The sequence below is a fragment of the Erpetoichthys calabaricus genome, chromosome 2 (genome assembly GCF_900747795.2).
Source record: "Erpetoichthys calabaricus chromosome 2, fErpCal1.3, whole genome shotgun sequence".
NCBI lineage: Eukaryota > Metazoa > Chordata > Cladistia > Polypteriformes > Polypteridae > Erpetoichthys > Erpetoichthys calabaricus.
In genome coordinates this window covers 292,363,776-292,391,442 of record NC_041395.2, presented here as the reverse complement: position 1 = coordinate 292,391,442, position 27,667 = coordinate 292,363,776, and the positions used below count along the sequence as shown (strand labels likewise).

At 36.3% G+C, this 27,667-nt stretch overlaps 1 protein-coding gene across 1 annotated transcript in view; it reads left to right on the top strand.

The window, feature by feature from the left end:
* Positions 1-27,667, top strand: part of atrnl1b (attractin-like 1b) — a 1,074,694-nt gene that overhangs the window by 205,586 nt on the left and 841,441 nt on the right. The window contains exons 3-5 of the mRNA XM_028795765.2: positions 2,336-2,449; positions 5,761-5,889; positions 14,597-14,805. Coding sequence (XP_028651598.1) covers positions 2,336-2,449; positions 5,761-5,889; positions 14,597-14,805 — 452 coding nt within the window. The remainder of the gene's footprint in view (positions 1-2,335; positions 2,450-5,760; positions 5,890-14,596; positions 14,806-27,667) is intronic.

The following is a 27,667-nucleotide window of genomic DNA, read 5'->3' as shown; positions in this document are numbered from 1 at the left end:
AAGTAAATACAGAGGGTGCACTGCAAGGTGCAAGCCACTCATAAGCCTCAAGAATAGAAAGGCGAGATTGGACTTTGCTAAAGAATATCTAAAAAAAGCCAGCACAGTTCTGGAAAAAATTCTTTGGACAGATGAAACCAAGATCAACCTCTACCAGAATGATGGCAAGAAAAAATTATGGAGAAGGCGTGGAACAGCTCATTATCCAAAGCATTCCACATCATCTGTAAAACACAGTGGAGGCAGTGTGATGGCTTGGGTGTGCATGGCTGCCAGTGGCACTGGGACACTAGTGTTTATTGATGATGTGACACAGGACAGAAGCAGCCGAATGAATTCTGAGGTGTTCAGAGACATACTGTCTGCTCAAATCCAGCTAAATGCAGTCAAATTGATTGGGTGGTGTTTCATGATACAGATGGACAATGACCCAAAACATGCAGCCAAAGCAACCCAGGAGTTTATTAAAGCAAAGAAGTGGAAAATTCTTGAATGGCCAAGTCAGTCACCTGATCTTAACCCAATTGAGCATGCATTTCACTTGTTGAAGACTAAACTTCAGACAGAAAGGCCCACAAACAAACCGCAACTGAAAGCTGCTGCAGTAAAGGCCTGGCAGAGCATTAAAAAGGAGGAAACCCAGCATCTGGTGATGTCCATGAGTTCAAGACTTCAGGCTGTCATTGTCAGAAAAGGGTTTTCAACCAAGTATTAGAAATGAACATTTTATTTCCAGTTATTTAATTTGTCCAATTACTTTTGAGCCCCTGAAATGAAGGGATTGTGTTAAAAAATGCTTTAGTTGCCTCACATTTTTATGCAATCGTTTTGTTCACCCCACTGAATTAAAGCTGAAAGTCTGCACTTCAACTGCATCTGAGTTGTTTCATTTAAAATTCATTGTGGTAATGTACAGAACCAAAATTAGAAAAAAGTGGTCTCTGTCCAAATATTTATGGACCTAAACTGTATGGCATGCATGCTGAGGGCTGGTGACCCCTATATACTAGGTACGGCACCACTATGGCAGGGAAAAGGTTAGCGTACACTTGAAAATGGAAAGGAACATATTGCTTTCTATTTGCTTTGTGTTGCATTTCAGCTGCTACAGTTACTGAAGAAAAAATGCATTGTTTTTTTTTCCTATTCCACTAGATAGATGTCTTTAAGTTTTGATTCTCTACTCATGTAGGGCTGTGCAAATGCTGACATTGGTGCTTTTTACTAAGCTGACTTTCTAAATGTGTTTGTCGCACAGTAGATATTTGCTATTGTAAAGTTAATCTTCGGTGAAAACATTGTTTAGAACACATTCTTTCACAGCTAATGTACCTCATTTAGCACTACCTTATGGTTGTTTAGGTTGAGACTTCCAAGCAGACACATGTTACCACTTCACTAGTGATGAAATGTTTGCTTCTGGTATTTGAGAGATACTTTACTTAAATTCAGTCTTATTTGCAGGAAAGTAGGACAAGATTAATTATAACACTTGTGGGTTTGTTTCACTTCTTCCTTATGATCTTCTGCTTCTAATGAAGTGTTGTGTTTAAGAAATGTTTTTGCTACTCTGGTAGGCTGGTTCGTTTGTTTTGTTTTTGTTTTTTGTTTTATACAAATGACTAATTGACCACACTGAAATTTGTGGCTACATTTACTGTTCAAACTATTCTGACAAATACTAGTGAAAGAGAACAGAATGGAGCAGTGTTCAATGTTCCAACAGACAACTGACCATAAATATTAAGTACAGCAAATATAGACTGAATTGTCTTCAGAACAATAAGATAAAACTTTAGTATGATGTACACTGCAATATATGTATTGTAACATTATCCAAACTGATTAATCTAACGAGTTATGGATGTTGGAGAAAAACACATCGAATTTGCAGGTATATGCAGAAACTGTGGGTCTGTTAAAATTTATTTCTTTATTGAGTTAGCATATTTGGCCAGATAATGTTTTTATGCATAGCTGTAAAAAGAGCATATATAGTGTAGAGGGTTTTCTATTGAGATATCTACTTTCACTATAAGAAGGGCTAAAGAAGATTGAGTTATTCATCTTAATGTATGCTGGAATATGTGAATTTCCCCTTGGGATTAATAAAGTATCTATCTATCTATCTATCTATCTATCTATCTATCTATCTATCTATCTATCTATCTATCTATCTATCTATCTATCTATCTATCTATCTATCTATCTATCTATCTATCTATCTATCTATCTATCTATCTATCTATCTATCTATCTATCTATCTATCTATCTATCTATCTATCTATCTATCGTATTTATTAATTGAGATATATATGTGTATTTTTTTGGCAGTCCAAATGCTGTGTTAAGATTACGATTTAACCACTTTGCTACAGAATGTAGTTGGGACCATATGTATGTTTATGATGGTGACTCCATTTATGCACCTTTAATAGCAGTTTTCAGGTGAGTAAAATCATTGAATGTTAGTGGAACACCACTGAAATGCAAATGTGCTTTACATTCTAATTGTTTATACTATGATGGTAAAATTAATGGAATTGTTTCTTGACTGAGAAACGTAGTACAAATGCTACACTAGTAAGGAAACTATTATACAGCTTGATTAATGTTTCATCTGTCTCTCAGACTTAATTGTAAGTTCATTTTTGTACACAAAAAAACAGCATTTAATGTCTTATAGTATATCTTTGCATTCAATTCCTAAAGGTACACTTTTCTAAGAGAATAGCTGGGAAGAGTATGTGTTATTTTATAGAATGAAAAATCTGTAAGACCTTTTATTATCTTGTGATAGGGCAGTGGTCTCAAACTCCGGTCCTGGAGGGACACAGTGGCTGCAGGTTTTCATTCTAACCCTTTTCTTTATTGGTGATCTGTTTTTGCTGCTAATTAACTCCTTTTCCTTTCATTTTAATTGACTGTTTTTTAGGATTTGTTCCCTGGAATTTCGCTTTATTTCTTTCCTTAAATGGCACCCAAACAGAAATGAAACATGAAGTGAGTGGGCCAACTAAGTCAGGGTCTTAAACTCCAATCAATTTCACTCCAACCAGTTGCTTAATTAGGCGTTGAGTCTTTTTGATTAATTAAACCTATTCTTTAATCCCATGGCTTGTTGCTGCTCTCATTGTGGAATGGCATACATATCTGAAATTGTCTATTTTCTCTTTTCTAAGAGCATTTTTAAAATGTTTTGTGGACCTAAGCAGATCAACATTCCTGATACTGTCATCTTTCTTTATTTTCAGATATTGTGTAATGGATGCAGTTTGCCGGTCGTGTTTTGGCTCATTTTGTATCTCATTATTGTTTGACTGCTAATTAACAACAACATTTATTTATATACCACATTTTCATATAAATAATGTAGCTCAAAGTGATTTACATGATGAAGAAAGAGAAAAAAAATACAAAATAAGAATTAAAATAAGAGAACACATTAACATAGAATAAAAGTAAGGTCTGATGGCCAGGGAGGAAAGAAAAAACCAAGAAACTCCAGACAGCTGGAGAAAAAATAAAAGCAGCAGGGGTTCCAGGCCATAAGACCGCCCAGATCCTCTAGGCATTCTGCCTAACATAAATGACCTCAATCAGTCCTCATTGTATTGTATTCAGGGTTCTCATGGAAGGACTTGATGATGACAGTCACGTGGACTTCTGGTCTTTAATCCATCAATGTAGGGACATCATGGTGCTTTGATCAGGTAGCGGTGGCGCAGATCGCCACCACAGAAAAAGAACAGAAGAGAGAGTAGGGGTTAGTACAGATTTTGGAGCCACCATGAATAATAATGATAATTCATTGAATATACAGTGGATCCTCGGTTCATGACCATAATTCAATCCAAAACTCTGGTTGTAACCCGATTTGGTCGTGAACCGAAGTAATTTCCCCTATAGGATTGTATGTAAATACAATTAATCCGTTCCAGACCATACGAACTGTATGTAAATATATATATATTTTTTTAAGTTTTTAAGCACAGATATAGTTAATTAAACCATAGAATGCACAGCGTAATAGTAAACTAAATGTAAAAACGTTGAGTAACACTGAGAAAACCTTGAACAACAGAGAAAACTAACACTGCAATAGTTTATGCTATAGCGCTACCAACCACTGGCTAAAAACACTTTTTTTAATGAGTTTTAAGCACAGGGAAAAATCCGTAATTTAATAAACCACCAAGAAAAGTAACATTGCAACAATGCACGCTATGAACCGATCGCTGTAAACAGAAGTGAAAACAAAATCAAGCCCGGTGCATTCTTTAACTGCCTTTTCTCTACCTTATGCGTCCAGCCCTCTGTCTCTCTCGCGGGCCTGTGTGTGTGTCTCTCTCTCGTGTGTCTCTCTCTCGTGTGTGTCACGCTCTCTCTCTCTTGCTCGCTGCACAGGAAATGCACAGGGAGAGACTGAACACGTACAAACTGAAAGGGAAACTGGCTTGTTCGTATACCGAGTGTGTGGTCGTGAACAGATGCAAAAGTTTGGCGAACTTTTTGGTTGTAAACTGATTTGTATGTGTTCCGAAGACGTTCGTGAACCGAGGTTCCACTGTACAGAGCATCAGGATTAAACTAAAATGAAGCTATGAAAAAGCCATGTTAAAGTACTGTGTTTTCAGCAGTGTTTTAAAGTGCTCCACTGTATTAGCCTGACGAATTCCTATTGGCAAGCTATTCCAGATTTTAGGTGCATAACAGCAGCCTCACCATTTCTTTTAAGTTTAGCTCTTGGAATTCTAAGCAGACATTCATTTGAAGATCTAAAGTTACGATTTGGAGTGTAAGGTGTCAGACATTCCGAAATATAAGATGGAGCGAGATTATTTAAGGCTTTATAAACCATAAGCAGTATTTTAAAGTCAATTCTGAATGACACAGGTAACCAATGTAGTGACATCAAAACTGGAGAAATGTGCTCGGATTTTCTTTTCCTAGTTAAGAATCTAGCAGCTGCATTCTGCACGAGTTGCAATTGATTGATGTCTTTTTTTGGGTAGTCCTGAGAGGAGTGCGTTACAGTAACCTAGTCGACTGAAAACAAAAGCGTGAACTAATTTCTCAGCATCTTTCAGTGATATAAGAGGTCTGACTTTTGCTATATTTCTTAAGTGAAAAAATGCTGTCCTAGTGATCTGATTAATATGTGATTTAAAATTCAGGTCACGGTTAACAGTTACCCCTAAATTCTTTACCTCATTCTTGACTTTTAATCCTAATGCATCAAGTTTATTTCTAATAACCTCATTATATCCATTTTTGCCAATCACTAAAATTTCAGTTTTCTCAGTTTCTTCAGTTTAAGGAAAAAGAAACAATTAAAGGGTCTGAGTCTTCAAGAGCAAGTCAATTAAAATTAATTCAAAAGAAGTTAATTAGCATCAAAAACAGGTCACTAATGAAAAAAAGGGTTTGGAATGAAAACCTGCAGCTACTGTTCTCCAGGACTGGAGTTTGAGACCACTGTGATAAGGTGTGAAGGTTGAACTTTTTTGTCTATTAGATAATATAAACCCATTAGTTAAGTCACAACCAAGACATTTAAGAATTTTATGTTTTTATTTATTGTTCCTACAAATGATTAGTTGGTTTAACCTAAATATAAACTTGAAAACATGTCTGACATTCTGTATCTTTTTTATTTCAGTAAGGAACTGTAGACAAAACAGGTATATGTAAACCTGTATTGTCCTATCCCTAATATTGCATGATTTTCTCTGACTTTTTTTTTATTCTCCCCCCAGTGGGCTTATTGTTCCAGAGGTACGTGGAAATGAGACTGTACCAGAGGTAGTTACAACGTCTGGCTATGCATTGTTGCACTTTTTTAGCGACGCTGCCTATAATTTAACAGGGTTCAACATTTTTTACTCGTAAGTATTTCTTAACTAAATATCTTGACAATTTCAGAGCTGTTGCCACTTGCCACTGATATTAAACATCTTGTCAAGTTCAATATCTGGAGTCAGTGTGATTTATATTTCTCAACATTTGTTAACTTGGTACAACAGCTTCTAGTTTTAATAGTATTTTTTAGTACTTACTGTATTATTTTTCTGTTTTCTGACTTTTTCTTGCATCCATTTGTTCTTGTGCATTTGTATTAGGCTGGATATTGAATTGGTTATGTTGTTCATTGGCTGTTAATCCCCTGTCTTACGATACACAAACTCTTTTTCATTTGGAATAACCTATTTACAACTTTACATACAATAACAACACCTTTATAGAATAACTAATGAAGTTAACTAGAACTCTCCTGTTTTTTATGTAATTGTTATTTTAATATATTTAATAACTCATCAGGATTGCTTCTAATCTCCTACAGAATCATTTACGTAATTGAATTGGTTAACTAATGTTTGCAAGTTGGGGCTCATTTTGTTGACTGCAAATTAATTTCAAAAATTAAAACTTTAGTCATATAAACTATAATTTTATTTTTCTTTATAACATGAAATTTACGATCTGTTTTATTCAGTGGTCAACAGAATACCATCCCTCATATTTCAGAGAGTTCATGCAGTTTGATTTGTAATGGTATTATTTCAGCTAAAATGCTGTGTTTAGTAAGTAGCATGTTATTTATCTCTTATGGGTATAACAACTCTTAATGCATCTTTATCCAAAATTGGTCTTTTTTTATATGAGTTTCAAACATATAAAAACCATGTTACATGTTATAATCTACGGTGGGCTGGCGCCCTGCCCGGGGATTTGTTCCTGCCTTGTGCCCTGTGTTGGCTGGGATTGGCTCCAGCAGACCCCATGACCCTGTAGTTAGGATATAGCGGGTTGGATGATGGATAGATGGATGTTATAATGGATGTTGGTTAAATAATTTCTGAAATGCTGGCATTTGTGCAGAAACTTAGATTTCACATGAAATTCTAGTTGTTTTCATTCTGGTAACTTAGCTTTTTAACCACAATGTCTGAAAACTGTAAATTGTAATTTCTTCTAATCCCAGCCAAAAAAAAAAGAGCCTGTTTCTTCTTTGACTATCCGGTGGATGGCAGAATGACACATACCATTTTTACTTTTTGTTTTTTTTATATTTTGATGTAAATTCATTTGGATTTTCAGATGCAATTTATCTAATAAAACTATCTATATTTGGACATTTGTGCCATTGGCCTTTTTTCTTTATATTTGGCTGTATGCATAGTCTAAGAATATTTCTTTCAGGTTTATTAAATTAGATCAGTTCCCAATGGAAAATGGGCACTAACACTAATAAATGACCAACATAAAATAAGGCAGCATGGGTAATATAGAAAACACTCAATTTATCCATGTGTTCCGAAAAATGTTTTCCACTTTGGCAAAGAACACATTTCTTGAACACCAGGGAATTTTAAAACGGCAGTGGAGAGCAACTGATTCCTTTAAGCATTTTTGAATTGCTGCTTAGAAAAGATTTAATGTGTATAATCTTTGATTTCAATCTGAAAAAAAGGCATTGCATCCAGTTAATGTCATATAATTGCCCAATTAAAGCCTGTTTTTATTAATTTTTTGGCTATGTATTTTATCTAGACTTAGTAGTTACCACACTCCTTGTGTTTTAGTATTGCACATTATGTTTTAAATTGGCAGAGAATGACACACATTTTCACGTTCAACTAGCTATAAATCATTAGATACAGTGTATATTTTATTAAACCCCAAGAGAAAATTCTTCTATGCATTGTGTTCTTGTGATATTTTGAAATTGTCTGTACTTGGTTCATATTTTAATGTTGGGCTGCTTTTGTCTTCATTAAGCAATAACATTTCCGTATTTCCTGAAACACATATATTAGCAGATGTTCAGCTCTTAATTTCAGAAATGTACAGCAGAGAGTTGTGTATTCTCACAGAACCATTCAGTTCTATGATTAGGGCATTATAATACCTGGGTCCAAAGAATAAAGTAACCATTCTGTGCGTATCTTGATTTCCTTTGCTGTGTTATGTTTTAAAAAACAATTTAATTACCGCTCATCAAATGCCAATTTTGCTGTGTACGTCTGAGACAGCAGTTTTTCCCATTCTTCACTACCATTGCTTTACTTAAAGGAAAGAAGGAAATATTTTATTATATTATTCCCCTGCCTTGACGTGAATGTTACTTTTTTTTTGAGTTATGGATGTCGTACCCTTTTCAATGATAGGTGAAGTGTGGTGCCTGTTACTGCAAATATCTATTTAGGGTTGATTTTTCATTTTTGCCCTATAATGTGGAGCAAATATTGTGGATATTTTTCTTCAAATACCTTTTTCCTTTGATAATTGCTAATACAAGATGCAAAATGGTCTACTTCAAGAATTTATTTTAACTTGATCATTTAATTGGGACAGTATATAGAAACAGTAAATCTAGCAAAATTGTGAATGACAAAGTATAAATCCAGGGTAAATTATGCAAACAAGTCTGCATTGTATATTTGAGAAACCTGATTTATGAACACCTTTGTGCAAAAAGAATTAAAACTGCACACATTTTCAGAGAAGAAAAATAGCTAAAATGCCTGAACAGAAAGGACATGTCTCACTCAGCAGACTTATAGGAGCCCATGACTGGATTTGTGAATTTCCAGGCACACTAACATGAAGATGTACAACATGGCTTGATTTTTGAAAGGTCTCTAAATAATTTAATTTTTGCCACTTTTGAATGAAAAAGACTTCCTGGGGACATAAGGGAAACTTCCAGATGCCTCAAGGACTTTGAAAATCTTATTGTTTCCAGGTTCAACTTTTGTTTTATTTCCTTTTGTTTCACCCAAATTTAACCTCTACTCTCCTCTCAGTTAATAAAAAAATACACATTAAAAGAGATTATGCTATATATAAGCTTATTATACTGTACATTTTTCATTGATCTTTTTTGTTAGTCCATTAAGCCCAAGTGGTGAATGTTCTCTAACCCTATATATACCTTTAAAAATAAAGATTTATCAATGGAGCAGTGTACTCATGCATAGGCATTTGGGCTGTTATCCCCAAACATAACCCTGAACTCATAGCAGCCACACATCTACCTTACTGAGTAGGGAATGGCTCTCAGGAGTACAAAGCCATCTTCATCTCATCAAAGATCCTGTGACTAGAGATGTATGAGAGAGCCAAGCTGTTGCAGACAGTAAGCAAGAAGAAGCAGAAGCCTTCCTTAGATCACAAAGTACTTGGCAGTGTCAACAGTCTGTGTCTGATCTTCCTAATCCAAAATCATAGCTAGGTGTGTGTGAGATGAACAAATTGTTCATATTTTTTTTTTGTTATGCAGTAGAAAGAACATTCTTAACACTTAAAGATAAAAGTAAAAAACTATTATCATAAGTTGACATCATGAACATAGGAGTCCAATATGAAGTAATATTAGTCCATTAAATATGCCTGTAGGTATTATGCTTCATCCTTTTATTTTGGATTATAGATCTATAGATTATAGATCAGTTGTTTTCATGCTGAGAATACTTATAAATTTAAATTATAGGTTTGTTTGTTTGTTCTGCATCGTTACATCTGCCACAATGTATTACACTAAGGAGGTTAAAATGTAATTATGAATGACTGCTTGCTGAGTGATTGTGTTTGGATGTAACTCAATCCAGTATGTGACACTCGTCATTGTTCTGAAGTCTATTAGTCTGTTGTTACACATGTATTTAAAGTCAACTTTGAAATTAATTCTTGGCATTAATATGTTATCCTTCTTGGAGCAAATTGTAGATTTTCTGTACTTATGATTTATAACCTATGCAAGTGCCTTGACTGTGTCAAAATAAAACCAAATGAAGTGGTGGGCTCAGGCTTGATGTTTTGTCTATATTTTTCTGCTATTTTGATGCCCAAGATTTTTTTTTTGTGCACATTTATTTTGTGTAGGACTTTGGATGCTTAGCCGTTCTGAAATGAACACAACTGCAACATTTTTGTTCCTTCATCAGTCACTTCATTTTAAAGGCTTTTTCACTGAGGGAAGTCGGGGGAGTGTCTGCATCCTTTTGTTAGAAATGACTGCACTGCGGAAGTCTTTGTTAAAGTACTCAAATGGCAATCTTGATATTGACTTATTGATCTTTGTGGACTTGCCCTGAGGAAGTCACCTGTGAAGCTGGAAATTCTTAAGGAGTTCACTGGCGTGTTCTACTGATGTCTCCATTGGGAACAAACCTCTTTATAATTTGTTCGTTTATAACGAGCTTGTTGAGGCAGTACTGTGCATTTTCAGTGACATTTAATTGTGAATTTTTACTTTGGTTCAGGTGTATTTTTTTTATTGTTTGTATTTTTTACTTCAACCTTCTGAATCAATACATTACCAGAATTATAAATACAAATTCAGTTATGTAGTGTGTTAATATAAGTTGTAGTTCATTGAAGTTTTAATACTAAGGAACAAAATAATAAAAACTATAGACATAACCTTCAAGGATGCATAATGTTTCAGGTAGAGTTTTAATTTAATAGTTTTTGACAGTTAGTTTATTTACTTATTTGATAACGAGTTAAGGCTTTTTGGTGCACATTCTATTTTTTTACTTTTATGTAATGATTTAATAGCAAATAAATACTTTAATCATTAATTAGAGTGCTAATGTTTCTGCCCATGCTCTTCTCCAGATATACCCACTAAATGCTATTAGTTATCTCATATACACAAAAAAGCAAAATTATGTCAGTTCAAAAAAATTGTCAAATTTAATTGCCCCTCTGTGTTATAGCAAGTATTTTTACTTCTAATCAGATATGTTAAACGCTGTGTTTCCTTGTCACATTTGAAGGCTTTATTTCCTCTAACTTTAACTTGGTTTTGCATGACAGAGACTGTTTTGTTGAGATTTTGTAACACTTCCAAAATAATCATTACTACTTAACATTTCACTCAAGTTGTACCATTTCTGCAATGCCGATGATGAATAATGAAATATATATTTATTTATATATTGCCTAAGCATGTATATACTTTCTCACACACAGTCTTCTCAAGATTGCAGAGCACAGAGACAGCCTGGCATCCACAGCAGTGGGTGTAGTATTAAAAAAAGCAGAGTACAAGACTGCAAAACTCAGTAAATGGAAGTTTGACAGTTGGCAGTCATTTTCAGTTGTTATCGATGCCGATCATTCAAATGCAGTTTGCTTGCTGCAATAAATGTGCTAACATACAGTGGACAAAAGTCAGGCACCTCAAGTTTAAAGTGCCAAGCGTGTGCAGTAGCAAACAATCAAACTAAACTGACATTCTTGCCAAACCTGTCAAAAGTAACACCTACCGCTGAAAATGAGGCACTGGATAAATATGCTGATTTTGTCTGCAATGATATACGTCTTTACAACACAGTGTATGGTGGGGGCTATATTCAACTTGAGCAGTACCTGGTTGGCCTGGCAGCCAAAAAAAGTAAAGATGACAACTGGGCCAATAAGGGAAAAGCTTCAGCCAGTTTTTTGTGCACGATCATGTTAGACATGCTTATCAACCATACATGACTTTTTTCTTTAATGGAAGCAATGTGTTTCTGCGGGAGGCAGTGGGACAAAAGAGGCCTAATGTATGCGAGAGTGGGTGGCCGAGGGTTTAAAAAAATGAGACCCGTGCAGACCTCTAGCTTGAAGTAATTTCTATGTGCAATATTCTAAGATCAGTGCTTCTGATTTCCTTTTCAGTTATGAGAAGATGGATAAATAGTTTAAAGTAGAAAAAATAATTTAATATGAATGAAAAGGTCTGAGGTCTTAACCATTTTTGTATTTGCAACAAGACTAATGCTTTAATACTTTCTTATACAAAGATACTTTAATTTGTTTTAAATAAATGTAGACAGGTGTTTCCTACACGTTGTGCTTAAACCACTGAGTGCAATATTCATTTTTTAATACATAACACATTTTATTACAAGTGTTATTGTAGCAGTGCAATATGACAATCTATTTCTTTCCAGATTGCCATTTTGCTGGTTTGCCAGCAATAAGGATATGTGTATGGAATAATTAAGATCTGATGGATACGATGCTTCTCACAATTTCTGGCTGAATGACTAATTTATCTTAAATCAATAATGACTTTTTAAAATGAGCTCAAATTCTGTTGACACTGATTATGAACATGATTAGAATGTAGAAAATCAAAAAAAAATTAGAAGTACTGTACAAACAAAAATGCAGTCTTTGGATGTGTACAGATCATTAGAATAATAATGGTATGCTGTGGCAGAGAAAGCATAAGGTTAACTTTATTGAGAAAAGTACATTAAAAAGGGCCTGAACAAAGTTTTGAGTAGTGTACAACACATAGTCGTTGTATAATATCTTTTGGCCTAATCATGGCTGACACAGATGGTTTGGATTTCTAATTTACAGGATTTAAAATTTATAAATCTATTGCTTGCAGAGTGTTAGCAGCCAAGTAAGTCAAAACCAGGGTCTTCCAAGAAATCAGGTCCTGTGTTCATCCAGAATTATCATCACCCATATTTATTTTTGGGCTTTTCTTTGTGATTGTCAGACAAAGCTGTACTTAAGCTCACTGTCTTGAATTTGTGTAATAACATGTCACAGAACTTCACAGTATTGTTTACTATTCATATTCACATACCTGTGATTTGTAAGCATCTTTAAATAGTAGTGCTTTCTAAATAAATGGATTTTATAATGTCTCATTTCTAAAGCAAAAAAATGCAGGTTATACAGTGTATTTTGAATGGTAGTAGTTTCCTGCTATTTTCTTTATTTATAATTAATGTTCAGATTTTCACTAGTGCTCCTTGTTTTGCTTTAAATGATTGCATTTTTTTAATTTTATGGTTACAAAGCTAATTTAACTAACTTGTTATGACTTGAAAGCAGCAAGAGAAGAGAGTTGGTGTGGAATAGGTTCATGCAAGCCCCTGTGCTATTTTTTTGTAACTTGCATTTGCGGAGCTGCTTTTTTAATAAGTAAAAGAGAAAAATATACAAAATATAAAACCTTTATCAAGGTATGTTTGAAACACTAATCACTAATTAATGTTGCTCAGATTTTTTCCTCTGTTTTATGATTGATTATGAAAATTGTCAAAGATGCTTAAAGTTTTTATTTGGGATAAAAATACAACTTTTCAAACAAATTTTCTCTTGAACGATTAGTATACCAAATTTTCAGTTAAATCAGGCCACTAGGAACTGAGCTTTCAAGTAGTCATTCCACTGGTAATAGGTGCTTTTCACATTTTCATTTGGATGCACAAAAATAAAAAAAAAAAAGTTATTGAAGAATTATATCACTGACTATATAGACTTCTACACCAAATGTAAAAAGTAAAGTTTGTGCCATAATTAAAGATTCCATCTCTTTGCCTAGCATATTGTGCAGTACTTTACTTTTAAATCCCAATCCTATAGGTTTAAAAACCGTTTAAAGGTGGAGCATCTCTTGAATAGTTTGGAAACAATATGACTGTTGGCCTTTGACACTCTGAATGCCAAATATACTTCTTTCAATTACATATTACACATTTTTAAATGTTTTATTTCATTATGTTTCTATATGTTTCTCCCTTTTTGTATTGGTTTTGAGAAAGCAAATTCTGGTAAGAATTTTAGTGCATTATTTGCACATCTCCTGAATCCCATGCCCAGCCGTTGTCTGTATTTGGAATTTTCTTGTTCTCCCTATGTCTGCATGAATTTTCCTTTGCGTACTCCATTTTTGCTCTGTCATACTCATTATAGTGCAGGGTAGCTTGTATGATGACACTAATGTGTCCCCAGTGTAAGCACATGTGTGTATATGAGTGGGCACCTTTTCTGGGGCTATTTCTTGCCTTGAGCTCAGCGCTGCTTGGGTATGCCCCAGTCACCCACTACCCCAATACCCTCAGTGACCCTGATCTGGATTAAGCAGGGTTAACAGCAATATGGTATGGTATAATTAGATATATTTAATTATATCTGCCTTGTAGAGCTGATTGCATTTAATTAAAACTAAAAAAAAATGTCTTTCTGCATTTATTCTGTGGCATTTTACTCCCACTACTGAGAATCATTCAATTAAAAGTAGTTTCATATATAAACGTCTACTCGTGGAAGTGTGTGTGTCTATCTGTCCAGCCTGGAAGTGCGAGGAAACAGCATGAAGTTCAAAGAAGGCCCGGAAGTGCAAGGCTATAGCATGAACCTCAAAGAAAGCAACTCTGTTGCCAAAGTGAAACCGCCGAGAATAGAGAGAAACTTGCTTAGCCGCTAATATACAAGCGAGGCGAGCACATCAGCAAAACGAAACCACCGAGGAGAAACTCGCTTAGCTGCTGATTGACAACAGAGGCAAGCACATCAGCAAAAACCTCACTTAACCGCTAATGCACAACCAATGCGATTGATTGATTAAAGAATCCATCGTTTCTAGGAGCCTGGGCTTTTATACAGCACATGCTTACACAGCTAATATTATAAATTTGATTTGCTTTCCTTATACACTTGAAATATTAGAATATATTAAAGGGAGATATCTCTGATTTGTTCATAATTCCATTATCTAACTTGTTTCTTAAGTTAATTTGTTCACACTTCATATAATGTTATCAATATTGCTTTACTTGTCTCTATTTCCAGGATTAATTCATGTCCTAACAACTGCTCAGGCCACGGCAAGTGCACAACAGGGAACTCAATCGCCAGCAGAGTATACTGTGAATGTGACAAGTATTGGAAAGGTGAAGCATGTGATATCCCCTACTGTAAAAACAACTGTGGAAGTCCTGACCATGGATATTGTGACTTGACTGGAGAGAAACTGTGCGTTTGCAATGACAGCTGGCAAGGTATGTTTTACTAACTTAATTATGTAATTTTTGGACGTGCAAGTGCATCTTTATTTTATATAGAGCTGTTAACGGAGAATGCAGAATTAATTTTTATATATCATAGCAATATGTTTTATAAAAGAAGGAAAAATCAGATGTAAATACACAATAAAGAGGGAAAGAAAGCATCAAGGATTCATTGGAGAATTGCAAATATTTAGAGATCAGTTGTCCTATGTTCTGGTGTAAAGTAACACACTGGGGACCTTTTTATTTTCATCTGGATTTGTTTTACAAGCTCTGTTTTGAATCTGAACTGAAGAAGCTTGTTGGATTGCATGGCTTATCCTCCTCCTCATATTCCTGCCATCATTCCTGCGTTTAAATTGGATTGGGTATTCACATTTTTTGCCAAGTCATATTATACCTAACAATATTGTTTAATTAAACATTGTCTGTTTTATAGGTTGGGTGTTTTATAACTTTTTTTCTACCTCAACGTATTGTGCACACCAGCTTAAAAAAATAAATCATTATTTATCAAAATATTGTACATTATTCATGCTTTTGCTTCTACATTCTAGAAATTACTGTTTTGGGTTACTTTTTGTAGTAATATATCAAATTTCACAGTAAGATGCATTTTACATACAGTATTGTATAAAAACACAAAATGCCATTACTTACAACAATATGGTAATTCAAAGAAAAACATTTACAATTATCTACCATTTTCAAACTGCGTTCAGTAGTGCTTCTAATCCCAATATTTATTTTCATCACATATCTTCAGAACAGCAAACAAAAGAAAGGATTTAAAAAAGAAAAACTAAATTGATTTCATATTAAATATATTTCATTTTTCATGTAGGTATCACTATCAGCAGGTACAGGGAAACATAACCAGGTCAACATTTTTTAGTAGTGAAGATTTTGTATTTTTGGTCAGTGATTTAATAAATATTAAATGAACATGCAACATAATAAAACATAATGGGTTCTTAGTGGGGGAAAGTGCTCAGTGCTACACAACCTCTTGTGACCTTAAATTGAAATAACCAAGTTTAATAATTGATTAATGGAAATATCTTTATCATATTCATTGTCAAAGTAATATAAACACAAATAAGTATAGTTAAAATTTCCATAGGCAATCAAGGCCTTTGTGCATTTAAAGATATTTCAGCTATTGTATTTGTGCTGCATAATTAAACAAGTAGGTGAGGTACACAAAAAGACTCACAATTAAATCATCCAGCTGCAGTTACTTAAGATAGATTTGTTCAAGGCAGTGTAGCTGTACAGTAGTAGTAGTGTTGAGACAGGAAAGCTAAAATAGTAAGCACATTCACCTTAATGTACTATAATGAAACTGCTGTTGCCAAATTTACTTATGCCACAACACCATGTATCTGCTTGCTTTCATTCCATCCACTTTATAAATCAGGTTAATTCCTGGCTATACCTGAAGACCACTGTTAATTGAACATGCTGTTATTTGCTTGTGTCTGTATTTTTTTAAATCAATTTATAATCATTCAATTGGAATTTCATATTCTTTTATAAGCAATTTAGCAAAGATGTTTATTCACTGAATTTTTCTTAAGTCTTCTTTGTATTATTAAAATGTCCACTTGATGAGCCCTCAGACTTTGAGAGACAAATTAAGAGAGAAAACTGATAATAAAGACTTGAATCCTTAAACCGAATAAGGACTCTCTTAAATGTTTTAAAAAGAAGCTGCACACTGTTCCATCCATTTTCTATGCCTGCCAGCATGGACAATGAAAGTGAATAACAGTACTGTATTGTAAATTTCTTAGAAATGTTAATCACACACTTCAGTCTGTTGCAGAGTCTATAGAACGAAAGCAGAAATAATTTAACATGACAAGGTTGGAGGGATGGATGAATTTAAGGCAAGAAAGAACATTAAACTCCCTAAGTAAAGAGAAATGCTTTGGAGCAAAAAGCAACAGGCACAGTACCAAGTTTGGAAACTGCATTAGAAAAAGATGTATAAGTAAAACTTATTTAAATGTAACCAAAGCCTTATTTTCTTGACCCAGTCCTTCGGTCTACACAGTGAACTTGCGCAATCTGTATTTATTGAACAGTGTGCTGCCTGCTGAGATAGAGCACTTTTCATTTATGGGAACTGGGAGACCTCTAGTGGACATATTGGATCAATGTCTTTCTTAAGATGATCCCATTACTCTAAATTTCCAAATATTTGTCAATTCTTTAATCAATTATAAACCTTCATTTAGGTCACATTCATATCTATCTATCTATCTATCTATCTATCTATCTATCTATCTATCTATCTATCTATCTATCTATCTATCTATCTATCTATCTATCTATCTATCTATCTATCTATATATATATATATATATATATATATATATATATATATATATATACACACACACACACACACAAATTGAAGTAAAATTTAAATATTAGAAGTCTTGATTTTTTTGCAATTGTTAAATTTTAATGAGTAAGACCAAACAAGAGAAAAAAATAATATATAGTAGAATTACATTTACCATTTCAGCAAAGTGGAGTTTCAATGTTATGCTTAAAGAGTTCTTTGGCTAACTTAGTTTGGTACTTAAAACAGAAACCCTCAAAGTTTAATTTAGGTTGGACCAGATGAGACTCTTCCCATTCTTGCACATCAGAAGTTATGTAGCTATACACCTAATTTTAGTTCTCAGTCAATTTCAGAATTTCAGTGCTCCATCCTAATTTCATTTAAACTAATGTCCATTCATCCATTATCCAACCTGCTATAACAAACCCCGGGCAGGGCGTCAGCCCACCACAGGGCGCGCACACACACCCACACACCAAGCACAAACTAGGGCCAATTTAGAATCGCCACTGCACCTAACCTGCATGTCTTTGGACTGTGGGAGGGAACTGGAGTACCCGGAGGGAATCCACGCAGACACGGGGAGAATCATACAAACTCCAAGCAGAGAGGACCCGGGAAGCGAACCCGGGTCTCCTAACTGCGAGGCAGCAGCGCTACCCACTGTACCACCGTGCCACCCTTAAACTAATGTGCATCAGGAAAAGCATAGTGAAGCTTCAGTCAGTGCTGCTTCCTCATCTCTTCTCTTAAGAATTCGTGTTTCTTTCAGCACTTATGCTTTGTATTGGTTAATTTAGCTGGAACACATCAAACCAGTTGTAAAGCTCACTCAGATCCTGGTGGCACTTTTTAAAATGTAGTACATTACATCAAAAAAAACAAAGGGAACTGAAGGAGCTGCTGAAGTGCATGCAAAAGGCAGTGGCAGGACATCACCTGGTACAGGTTGATGAAGAGGAAACCGAAGTATGCCCTGATTAGCCAGGTTGCGTCCCCGTGGAGGACTCTGGACTGGTCAGTGTCTAGCAGAGCCTCAAGTTCGGTCCACAGTGAGTCTTAATGGGAGATCAAGAGTGAGAGATCATCACGTTCATTAGGACATTACAACAATCAAGACAAGAACGAGCCATTTAGCCCAACAAAGCTCACCAGTCCTATCTGCTTATTTCTTCTAAAAACACATCAAGTCTAGTTGAAAGTCCCTAAAGTCTTACTGTCTACCACGCGACTTGGTAGCTTATTCCAAATTTCCTAATGTCTGTGCAACATTTACCCATAACAAGGTTCCCACTGTGTGTCCCCGTGTTCTTGATGAACTAATTTTAAAAATAAAACAGTCTAGATCCACTGTACTAATTTTTTTTTTTTTTTTAAACACTTCAATCATTTCACCTCTTAATCTTCTTTTGCTTAAACTGAAAAGGCTCTGCTCTTTTAATCTTTCTTCATAATTCATCCCCTGTAGCCCTGGAATGAGCCTTGTTGCTCTTCTCAGGACCTTTTCAATTGCTGCTTTGTCCTTTTTGTAGCCTGGAGAGCAAAACTGCACACAGTACTCCAGATGAGGCTTCACCAGTGTATTATAAATTTTGAGTATAACCTCCTTGTACTTGTACTCCACAAATCATGCTATATAACCTAACATTCTGTTTGCCTTCTTAATTGCTTTTGAACAGTGTCTGGAAGTCGATAGTGTAGAATCTACTATGACTCCTATTAAATCTTTCTTATAAGGTTTACTCTTGATTTTCAGACCTCCCATTGTGTATTCAAACCTAACATTTTTACTCCCTATGTGTAATACTTTACATTTACTGACATTAAATTTCATCTGCTGCAAATCTGCCCAAGCCTGTATGCTGTCCAAGTTCCTCTGTAATGATTTATCCATCCATCCATCCATCCATTATCCAACCCGCTATATCCTAACTACAGGGTCACGGGGGTCTGTTGGAGCCAATCCCAGCCAGCACAGGGTGCAAGGCAGGAAACAAACCCCGGGCACAGCACCAGCCCACCACAGTGTAATGATTTAACAGATTCCAAATTATCTGCCAATTCACCTGTCTTGGTATCATCTGCAAACAAATCAGCCTGTTACTTATATTCCTATCTGAATTATTTATATATATTAAAAATAGCAGCGGCCTTAGCACTGACTGCTGTGGAACACCACTCTTAACATCAGCCAATTTTGATAAGGTTCCTTGCACCATAACCCTCTGCTTCCTGTGTCTGAGCCATGTGACGATGTGGGTTCTGCTCCAGGCTTCCGTCTCCATTTTGGGAGCTCTTGAACCTGACACCATCGGTAATGTCACCAGATGAGCTGGATAGTGAAGAAACAATGAAGCAAGGGGATGGTGCAAAAAAGTGCAAAAGTGCTTTTATTAAAAACAACAAAATCAAAACCGTTAGTGTCCAAAAAGAAAGTACAGTGCTCCACAGTTCCATAAATAAATAATCCAAAACAGTGAAATCCCAAAAGGTTAAAACAAGGCTAAAACACGAGAATTAAAACCTGCAACAGTCAATGGGGCTACACCAGCCAGACACAGCTCCTTCCCAGCCTCTTCAGCTCACTTAAGGCTTGCTCAGCCAATGAGACTTCAGCTGCCGCGGTCCTCTCTCTACCAACCCCCGTCTTAGCTGCCTCCTCCGGCATTTGCTAGACTGCTCGGGATCGGTTGTCCTCCCGTCTTCCTTCTCACACGCGTGTTCGTCCCACAGATCCTTAGAGCGGACTCCTCCTTGATTGTACCTACTCTCCCATTCAGTGGGCACGATCCATCCCTTGAGCGCCGAAGGCTTGATCTGTCTGGGACCCCCGACCACGCTGACCTTCCTTTTCCTCAGCTGGCTGGCTCGTACATCCTCTTGCACTACCCCCAGTTCTGCTCTCTCGCTCTCCAGTCTTTTACCCTTCCGTCTTTTACCGGTCTCTCCTTTTTATTTTGCCTTGTTCTTCTCCTATTTATTACGGGGATGTGGCTCAGGTGTGGCGATTAGCAGCACCCAGCTTCAATCACAGGTGCACCTGGGAAGCTCGCCGGCCACACTACCATGCCCCCTCTTTAAGCAGCGAGTGCGGCGATTATTTTAAAACTGGTCTTTTTGATCTGAGCTATGGACCCGCAATACCACAAGCCAATTCTGCACCCATATACAAACATCACCCAGAACTCCCACTTTTTAGTTTGATGTCCAACCTCTCATGTGGCATCTTATCAGATTCTTTCTGAAGGTCAAGATAAATAATATTATATGCTCCACTTTTATCACATCCTTTGTTGCATCCTCATAGAATTACAGTATGTTGGTAAAACATGACCTTCATCTTCTGAACCCATGCTAACTATTCAGAAAAACACCTGTACATGCCATTGTGGTGTTATGGGTCCACAGCTCTCCCAGCAAAGGCCAGCAGTTTTATTTAAATAAATAATCACCGCGCTCGCTGCTTAGGAGGGGGCGTGGTGACTGTAGCGAGCCACAGGGCGAGCTGTGGTGTGGGCGTTTCTCACCCCCGTGCACAGGTGAGAGACTGCCCACATCCGTGATTGTTCCTGTGGCTAATGGGCTGCAGCTGCCATGTCCTCTCTGCATATATAGAGAAGTCCGAGACGGTTATAGGGGAATAAAGGGGAAAAGAAAGGAAGGAGAATGGAAGGTAGTGAGAAGACAGGAAGCAGGTGGAGAAAGCTGGTGTGAGGAAGGAGAGCGAGCGAGTGAGAGCAGGCTCGCATTAGAGAAAGCAGGCAGCTGGGAAGAGAGCCCACGAGGGGAGTGTTTGGCCAGCACTCAGTGGGGCTGAAGGAAGTGGTCGCTCCAGCTGAGCGACTAAGTAGCTGGAGTGACCAGTAGAGGCATCGACTTCACCTTCGATAGGAGCAGGAGTCGAGAAGGCTTTGGGCTGGTGTAGCCCCAGCGTTGAGCGCCTTGGACGCTGGGAAAAAAACCCAAGTCTTGGTCTGGTTGGGAGCCCGACGTAGCCAAGGGTCGGAGGGCTACCGGACTAGGTTGAAGGGCAGCTGTTCCTGCAGGTAGGCGACTCTCCTGTAGAGCAGCCCAGATGGGAGTAGCAGGGGAGCCGCCATGGTAAAGGAAGACACCGGGCTTTGTAATTTTAAAGGATTGCTTCTTGTTGGATTTTTAATCTTGTTATTCTTAGAAGATGCTTCTAATTATTGATTTTAACCTCCATGTTTCATTTTATGGATTATTTATTTATTTAATGAAGACTTTGAAGCACTGCACTTGATTTGAACATTGTTGCACTTTGCTTTCGTTGACTGTTTGAATAAAAGCACTTTGCACATTTTATACATCATCCCCTTGCTCAAATGTTATTGCTTCACTGTCTAGCTCATCGGTGACATTACCGATGGTGTTGGGTTCAAGGCCTTCCTAACAGCCCATGGGAGCATGGAGCTGAACCCACATCGTCACAGCCATATGGTGCTCAATCTTAGATAATCAAGGCATGAGCTGGGAGAACTTTGTGCATGTTCGGTGGTGGTGGGGGAATGGAATAGCAGGCTGCTTGTATTTATCGGCACATTTACAGGACAAAAAACGCTGACGGAGAGGTGCGATGGGATTTAAGGTGGGCGGGATCTACGAGTTTTCTCATAGGTTCTGTAGTACTAGGGTGTTGTACCGTGTTAGCCATTATGAATGTAGAGAAAAGCCAAGCAAAATGACACCTTTTATTGGCTATCTAAAAAGATTACAATATGCAAGCTTTCGAGGCAACTCAGGCCCCTTCTTCAGGCAAGATGTAATACATCTGGTAATTCTAGTGTTAATAATTCCTTCCATTTTTCTGTGATGCATGTTAAACGTACTGGCCTATAGTTGTTTGGATCTGCCTGGTCACCCTTTTTATATAACTGGATAATCTTTGTCATTTTCCATTCTTTCGGAATCTCCCCAGTGTGCAGTGACTTCCAGAAAATATGTGTCAAGTATTTATATTTATTTATATATATATATATATATATATATATATATATATATATATATATATATATATATATATATATATAATATACTCACAAGCCTCCTTAAGAACTCAAGGGTAAATATTATCTGGTCCTGGTGATTTGTTTGATTTTAGTCTATTTAATCTGAGGAGTACTTCTCCCTCTACAATTTCTAAATCACTCAGAACCGCTGGGAGGTTATCCAATTACTCACTTGTGAAGACCTCAGAAAAATTAAAATCTTTAGAGTGTCTGCTATTTCACTGTGTATATCTTTTAATTCCTTTTTTCTATTCCTAATGCACTTCACCTTATCCTTGACTGTTCTTTTACTACTGAAATACTGAAAGAATCTCTTCAGGTCATCTTTCGCCTTATCTGCTATATTCCTCTCAACTGTCTTTTAGCCTCCCTAATATCCTTTTTAATGGTTGCCGTCATGTTCTCATACGCTCTACGATTCACTTTGGAGTTATTAGTCTTTTATGCCTTATATAGCTGTTTTTTCCTTCGATGCTTCTTTTTAAATTCTTTTTTAACTCACTGAGGAGATTTTTTAAAATTTCCTATTAATTCCAAATTTAGGTATGTACCTGTTCTACATTACATTTAAAACATTTTTAAACATTTTCCACTGCTCCTTGACTGTCTCCAAACTTAAAAGCTCATCCCAGTCTATCCACCTTAGACTTAAACGCATCTGCACAAAATTTTCTCTACCAAAATTAAACTTAATAATTTTAGTCTTTGTATTCGCACTCTTATAAAACACTGAGAACTTTATTTAATTATGGTCACTTGACTCTAGTGGTTCAATCACCTCTACACCCTTAATTCTGTCCTGATTTTTACAAAGTACTTAATCCAGACAGGCTTCAACCTGTGTTAGTGCTTTAACATACTGTGCAAAAAAACTGATTACTTCTAAAAACTCCTGCTCTTGTGGTCTACCATTTGCAAAGTTATCCCAGTTAATATTCAGACAGTCCCCCATGAATATAATATCTCCCTGTAAACTTGCCTTTTTAATATTACGTAAAAATATGTGTGTTAAAATTACTGTCTGCATTGGGTAAGGCCTCTTATGTCCTCACTCAGATGGGGCTCATTGTACAGCTGAAGAGGACAACAGCAACCCCACTTCATTTTTGGTTCTGTTAATTCTTCCTAAACAATTTGCATCCCTCTATGTTATACTCATCCCAGTCTTTGTTATTTAGCCTGGTTTCTGTTTTTGCTATTATATCATAATTATGCTCTGCTATATACAACTCCAACTCACTTGCCTTATTTTTGATACTTCTAGCATTAAGACAAGCTATTTTTAATAATTTACGCCTTCTACATTTAAACGTTGGTTTAGAATTTATATTACTATGCATTTTTATTTCTACACTGTTGTTTTTTTTCTCCATGTACAGTTCTAAACCTGGCTTGTCCTAAATTCCCTGCTCACCTATTCCCTAATTTAAACAATCCTCGACCAGCCTGCTCTTACACCTTCCCAATACATTAGTGCCCCTCCAGTTCAGATATTACCCATTGCGGCAGAACAGGTCCAACCTGTTCCAAAAGGAGTCCCAATTCCCCATAAACCTATACCCTTCTACCCTGCACAATGATTTAAGCCATGAGTTAAGCCTTCTTTCTTCCTCAGTCTCACCTGGAGTGGCACGTGGCACAGCCAGAACTTCAGAGAACACTGCCTTGTCAGTTCTGCTCCTCAGCTTGGCGCCTAACTCTTTGAATTTCATGCCCCAGGGGCATATTCGTCATTTTTTCCTGAAAGTCTGAAATGTATACACTGAGTGTCACCATGGCACCAATATAATGTAGAGCAATATGTTTAAAAACACACTGAGAATGTCCCTGGCATAAGAAAGCTGGTAATTGACCTAAGGCTAAAAGTGAATGAAGCAAGAGAAATGAAACTGAGACTAGGAGTGGGCCTTATTGCCCAATATCCATATCACTGTATTCCTGAAAATTCTGATGTTTTTGGTAGATCATGGTATAAGGTATTTGTATATATTTATCAAGCTGAAACTTATATCATGAGCTTGGGATGAACTTATGCTGATCTGGTCTTAATATGTATTTACAGCAACAAGACTAACTTTTTGGTTTAGTGATGCAGCATTGTGCCCCAGAGCTATGGATAGCGATGCAGCGGACCAAGGCTAAGACTAAGTGCAGTAAATCTGTTTACCTCAATGTATAATTAAAAGACAAGCGATACATGGAAACGTTTATTTTGTATAATATATCAAATAGAAAAATATGGGTTAACATACATTTTTACCTATTTATCTTCAGCAGTGCCTGAAGTGGAAACATAAGTGTCAGTAATCTATGTATTTGTCAGCTTCCCTGTCCTCCTCCTGATGTGCTACAAATTTTACATGATTTCTTAATCAAGTACATGGGTCCCCCTTGGACTTTTGATCACTATGATATATGTCCATTAAATCGGACAGCTTGGGGGCTGGGCTTAGGGTTAGGGGTACACATTCTACTCTGTTAATGTGTGAAATGTCAAATTGGTTATGTGATAAGGCTGAAATTTAAAAGATATCACTTTTCTAATCTTATTTCAGAAACTGTTTCATTGAAGGTAGAAACAGTATAATGCTGATCAGTAAATATTCTAAGCTTGAACATTAATGGTTTATTCATAATCTTAAGAAGAGCACGTGTTGTTCCATCTCACCTCTTTAAGGACAGACATGTTATTTTTTACGGGAGACTTACTTTAAAAGTAAGGATCAATTTCAACTGAAAAGAGACAAGTTTGGGCAAATTTTTCATGATACTTATTATAAGAAGCAAAGAAGTGTTAGCCTGATGTAGTGTTTGACTCTGAAGGGACTTATACTGCTCGTTAAAAGTTTTAGAACACCCCCATTTTTCCAGTTTTTATTGATATTTAAGCAGCTTCTAGTCCAATAAATAGCTTGAAATGGTACAAAAGTAAGCAGTAAACTGCAGCAGTTTAGGAAAAAAATTTAGGTTACCAACAAACAAAAAAATACTGTAGTTTTCAGAGATAAACAAAAGGGAATTTTCCAGGGAAGAAAATCATTTAACAGCTTACTTCTACAGCAAGAAAAGTTGATTACACCTTGAAATTTGATATAAGTAATTCCTACATGTGTCCCAACTTTTGTTAAATACTAGAAACTGGATGAAAAAAAACAGGAGCAGATCTGGAAGACCCAAAACCATAACAGAATCAGAAAACAAGTTTCTGAGAGCCAACAACTTGCATGATAATCCCCTGACAGGACAACAGCTTCAATCACAACTTAATAGTGGTTGAAGGAATCAAGTTTCACTTTCTGTGATTTAAGTTCAGGCATTGCATAAATTTCAATAAAAACTGGAAAAATGGTGGTATTCTCAAACTTTTTTTTATCACTTTAGCAATATTTTCTGTCACTTGACTTTTCAAACCTGCAGTATGAAGTCGCCTTTTCAAAGTTGAAAGTGATACTTGATGACCACTATTAAGCTGGTTATTGGTAACCAGTTAGTCTTACCAAAGAAATATACAGTAACCTTTTCACATTTGCGAGTGTTAGGTGTGGAAGACTTCTGTAAATGCTAAATATTTTCAATAATACTTTTGACCCCCTAACATTCAGACAAACATACCATATGACTAGATAAATGGACCTGTTTTAAACAGGTTTATCTTTAACACTGTTTAGATTTATTTTGCATTTTTTTACATTTACAATTCTTACTATAGTAATGGTGCTGACTAGCTGAATCAGCCTAGGATGAGTCACCCATGGTATGAGCCTATAAAAAATAACATGTCTGCAATTGGGAGCAGTCCGTTTAAGGATAGTCAGTCACCCAAAAGAGCCATGTGAAGAGGAAGAGAATTCATTCTAGCACCCTGTGCAGGCTCTTCATTGGTGTCAGGAGCTGGACAAAATGAAGACCTACTTGTCTGACTTGGCAAAGCTTTGAGTGCCGCAAACTCTTTAACCAACCTATTTCAGAGGAGCTGCTGGAGAGTGTTGAGGCTGAGATTCAGGATCTTTTATGCCACTTGCAACATTATTGGGGGGCAAGGGGGTGTTAGAGATGGCAGAGAACCGCTTTTTCATCTGCTAAGAGCCACTAACCTGGGTGCATGGGTGCTGGGAGATCATGAAGCTGGGAAAAAAGTATGTCAGATCAAGTTGCCACTGACCTCACATGAGCCATTATTTCGGACTGGGGGTAAAACTGAGCAGGCAAAAGATGGAGCAGATTGCTGGGGTGTAATGGGGCAGCCGTGGAGGGAGTGTCTCAAAGCTGAGATCCAGACCTAGAACAGTCTTTGTAGCATCAGTTCAGTGAAGGAAAACAACTGAGAGACTGGTTACATCTGCAGCTCCATACAAGGATGTTTGCCTTCTCACTTTCAATCGACAGATCACTGGACAGAGATGCAGTATTTAACACCTATGCTGCACCGCCTCATGGTTCTTTTTTTCTTTCTTTTTTCTTTTTTTTTTATACCAAAAATAACTTTTCATTTTAAAAATTAATATCCTCTTACATTGTTCATGACCAAATTATATCCTCTCATTGTTCATGACCAATATACGAATAACTGAACTGTGAATGCCGTGTTCATGAATATGGAAGGTTACTGTAATTCATCCTTCGTCTTCATTTTAAATGAGTTTCTTTTAAAAAAAATGTAAACATTTAATTTTCTTTTTTCCTTTACTGGCAGCCAAATGAACATTTTGATTATAAGCTCCTGGCTCACTTTGGATAATGGAAACCTCAGTGCTACGGTGTCATGTATGCCATTTAAAACTTTATTATCCTTAATTCCCTCTGCCCCAGATCTGTGTAATGAAATAATTTTTTATTACTTTTTCCAGTAACTCTGTAGTTAACTAAAGATGTCAGTAGAGAATGTTTCAACATTGAGCTGATTTGATTATGAAAAACATTTAGGAAGTGAAAAGCAGTTAGCACCTAAAACCACCTTTGTCAGTCCTCCTCATTTCACTTGCTTCATTTATGTGCCCAATGAGAACTTGTAAATATACTAAGTGACCCCAATAAACAGATTATTTTCCCTCTTTCACATAATCTTAATTTTTAGAAAAAGACACTATTTATAGACTAGTATTTGTGCATGCGTACAAGCACATTTTACAAATACATCAAAATACGTTTTCAGTACATAAAATTTATAAAAACACTAGTCACAAGCAATATAGGAGAAACTTCTCTTTCAATGTTTAAAAAGGCCTATTGTACAATTAATAACTTTTGAGTGTAGCTTGCGATTCATAAAGTCTAGAGGAAGTAGAAAAACTTCATCTACCCATAAAATTTATAAACTTAGTTGCTTGACTTGGAGTCTGTCCTGCCAGCAATGGGACTGAAGGAAGGGATCAACCCTGCATGAGACATCACTGGGTTAATTTAAATTTTTCATTGTGACACACACACTTATTTGGGATGTGAGAGGAAAAATGAAGCAGCACTAGAA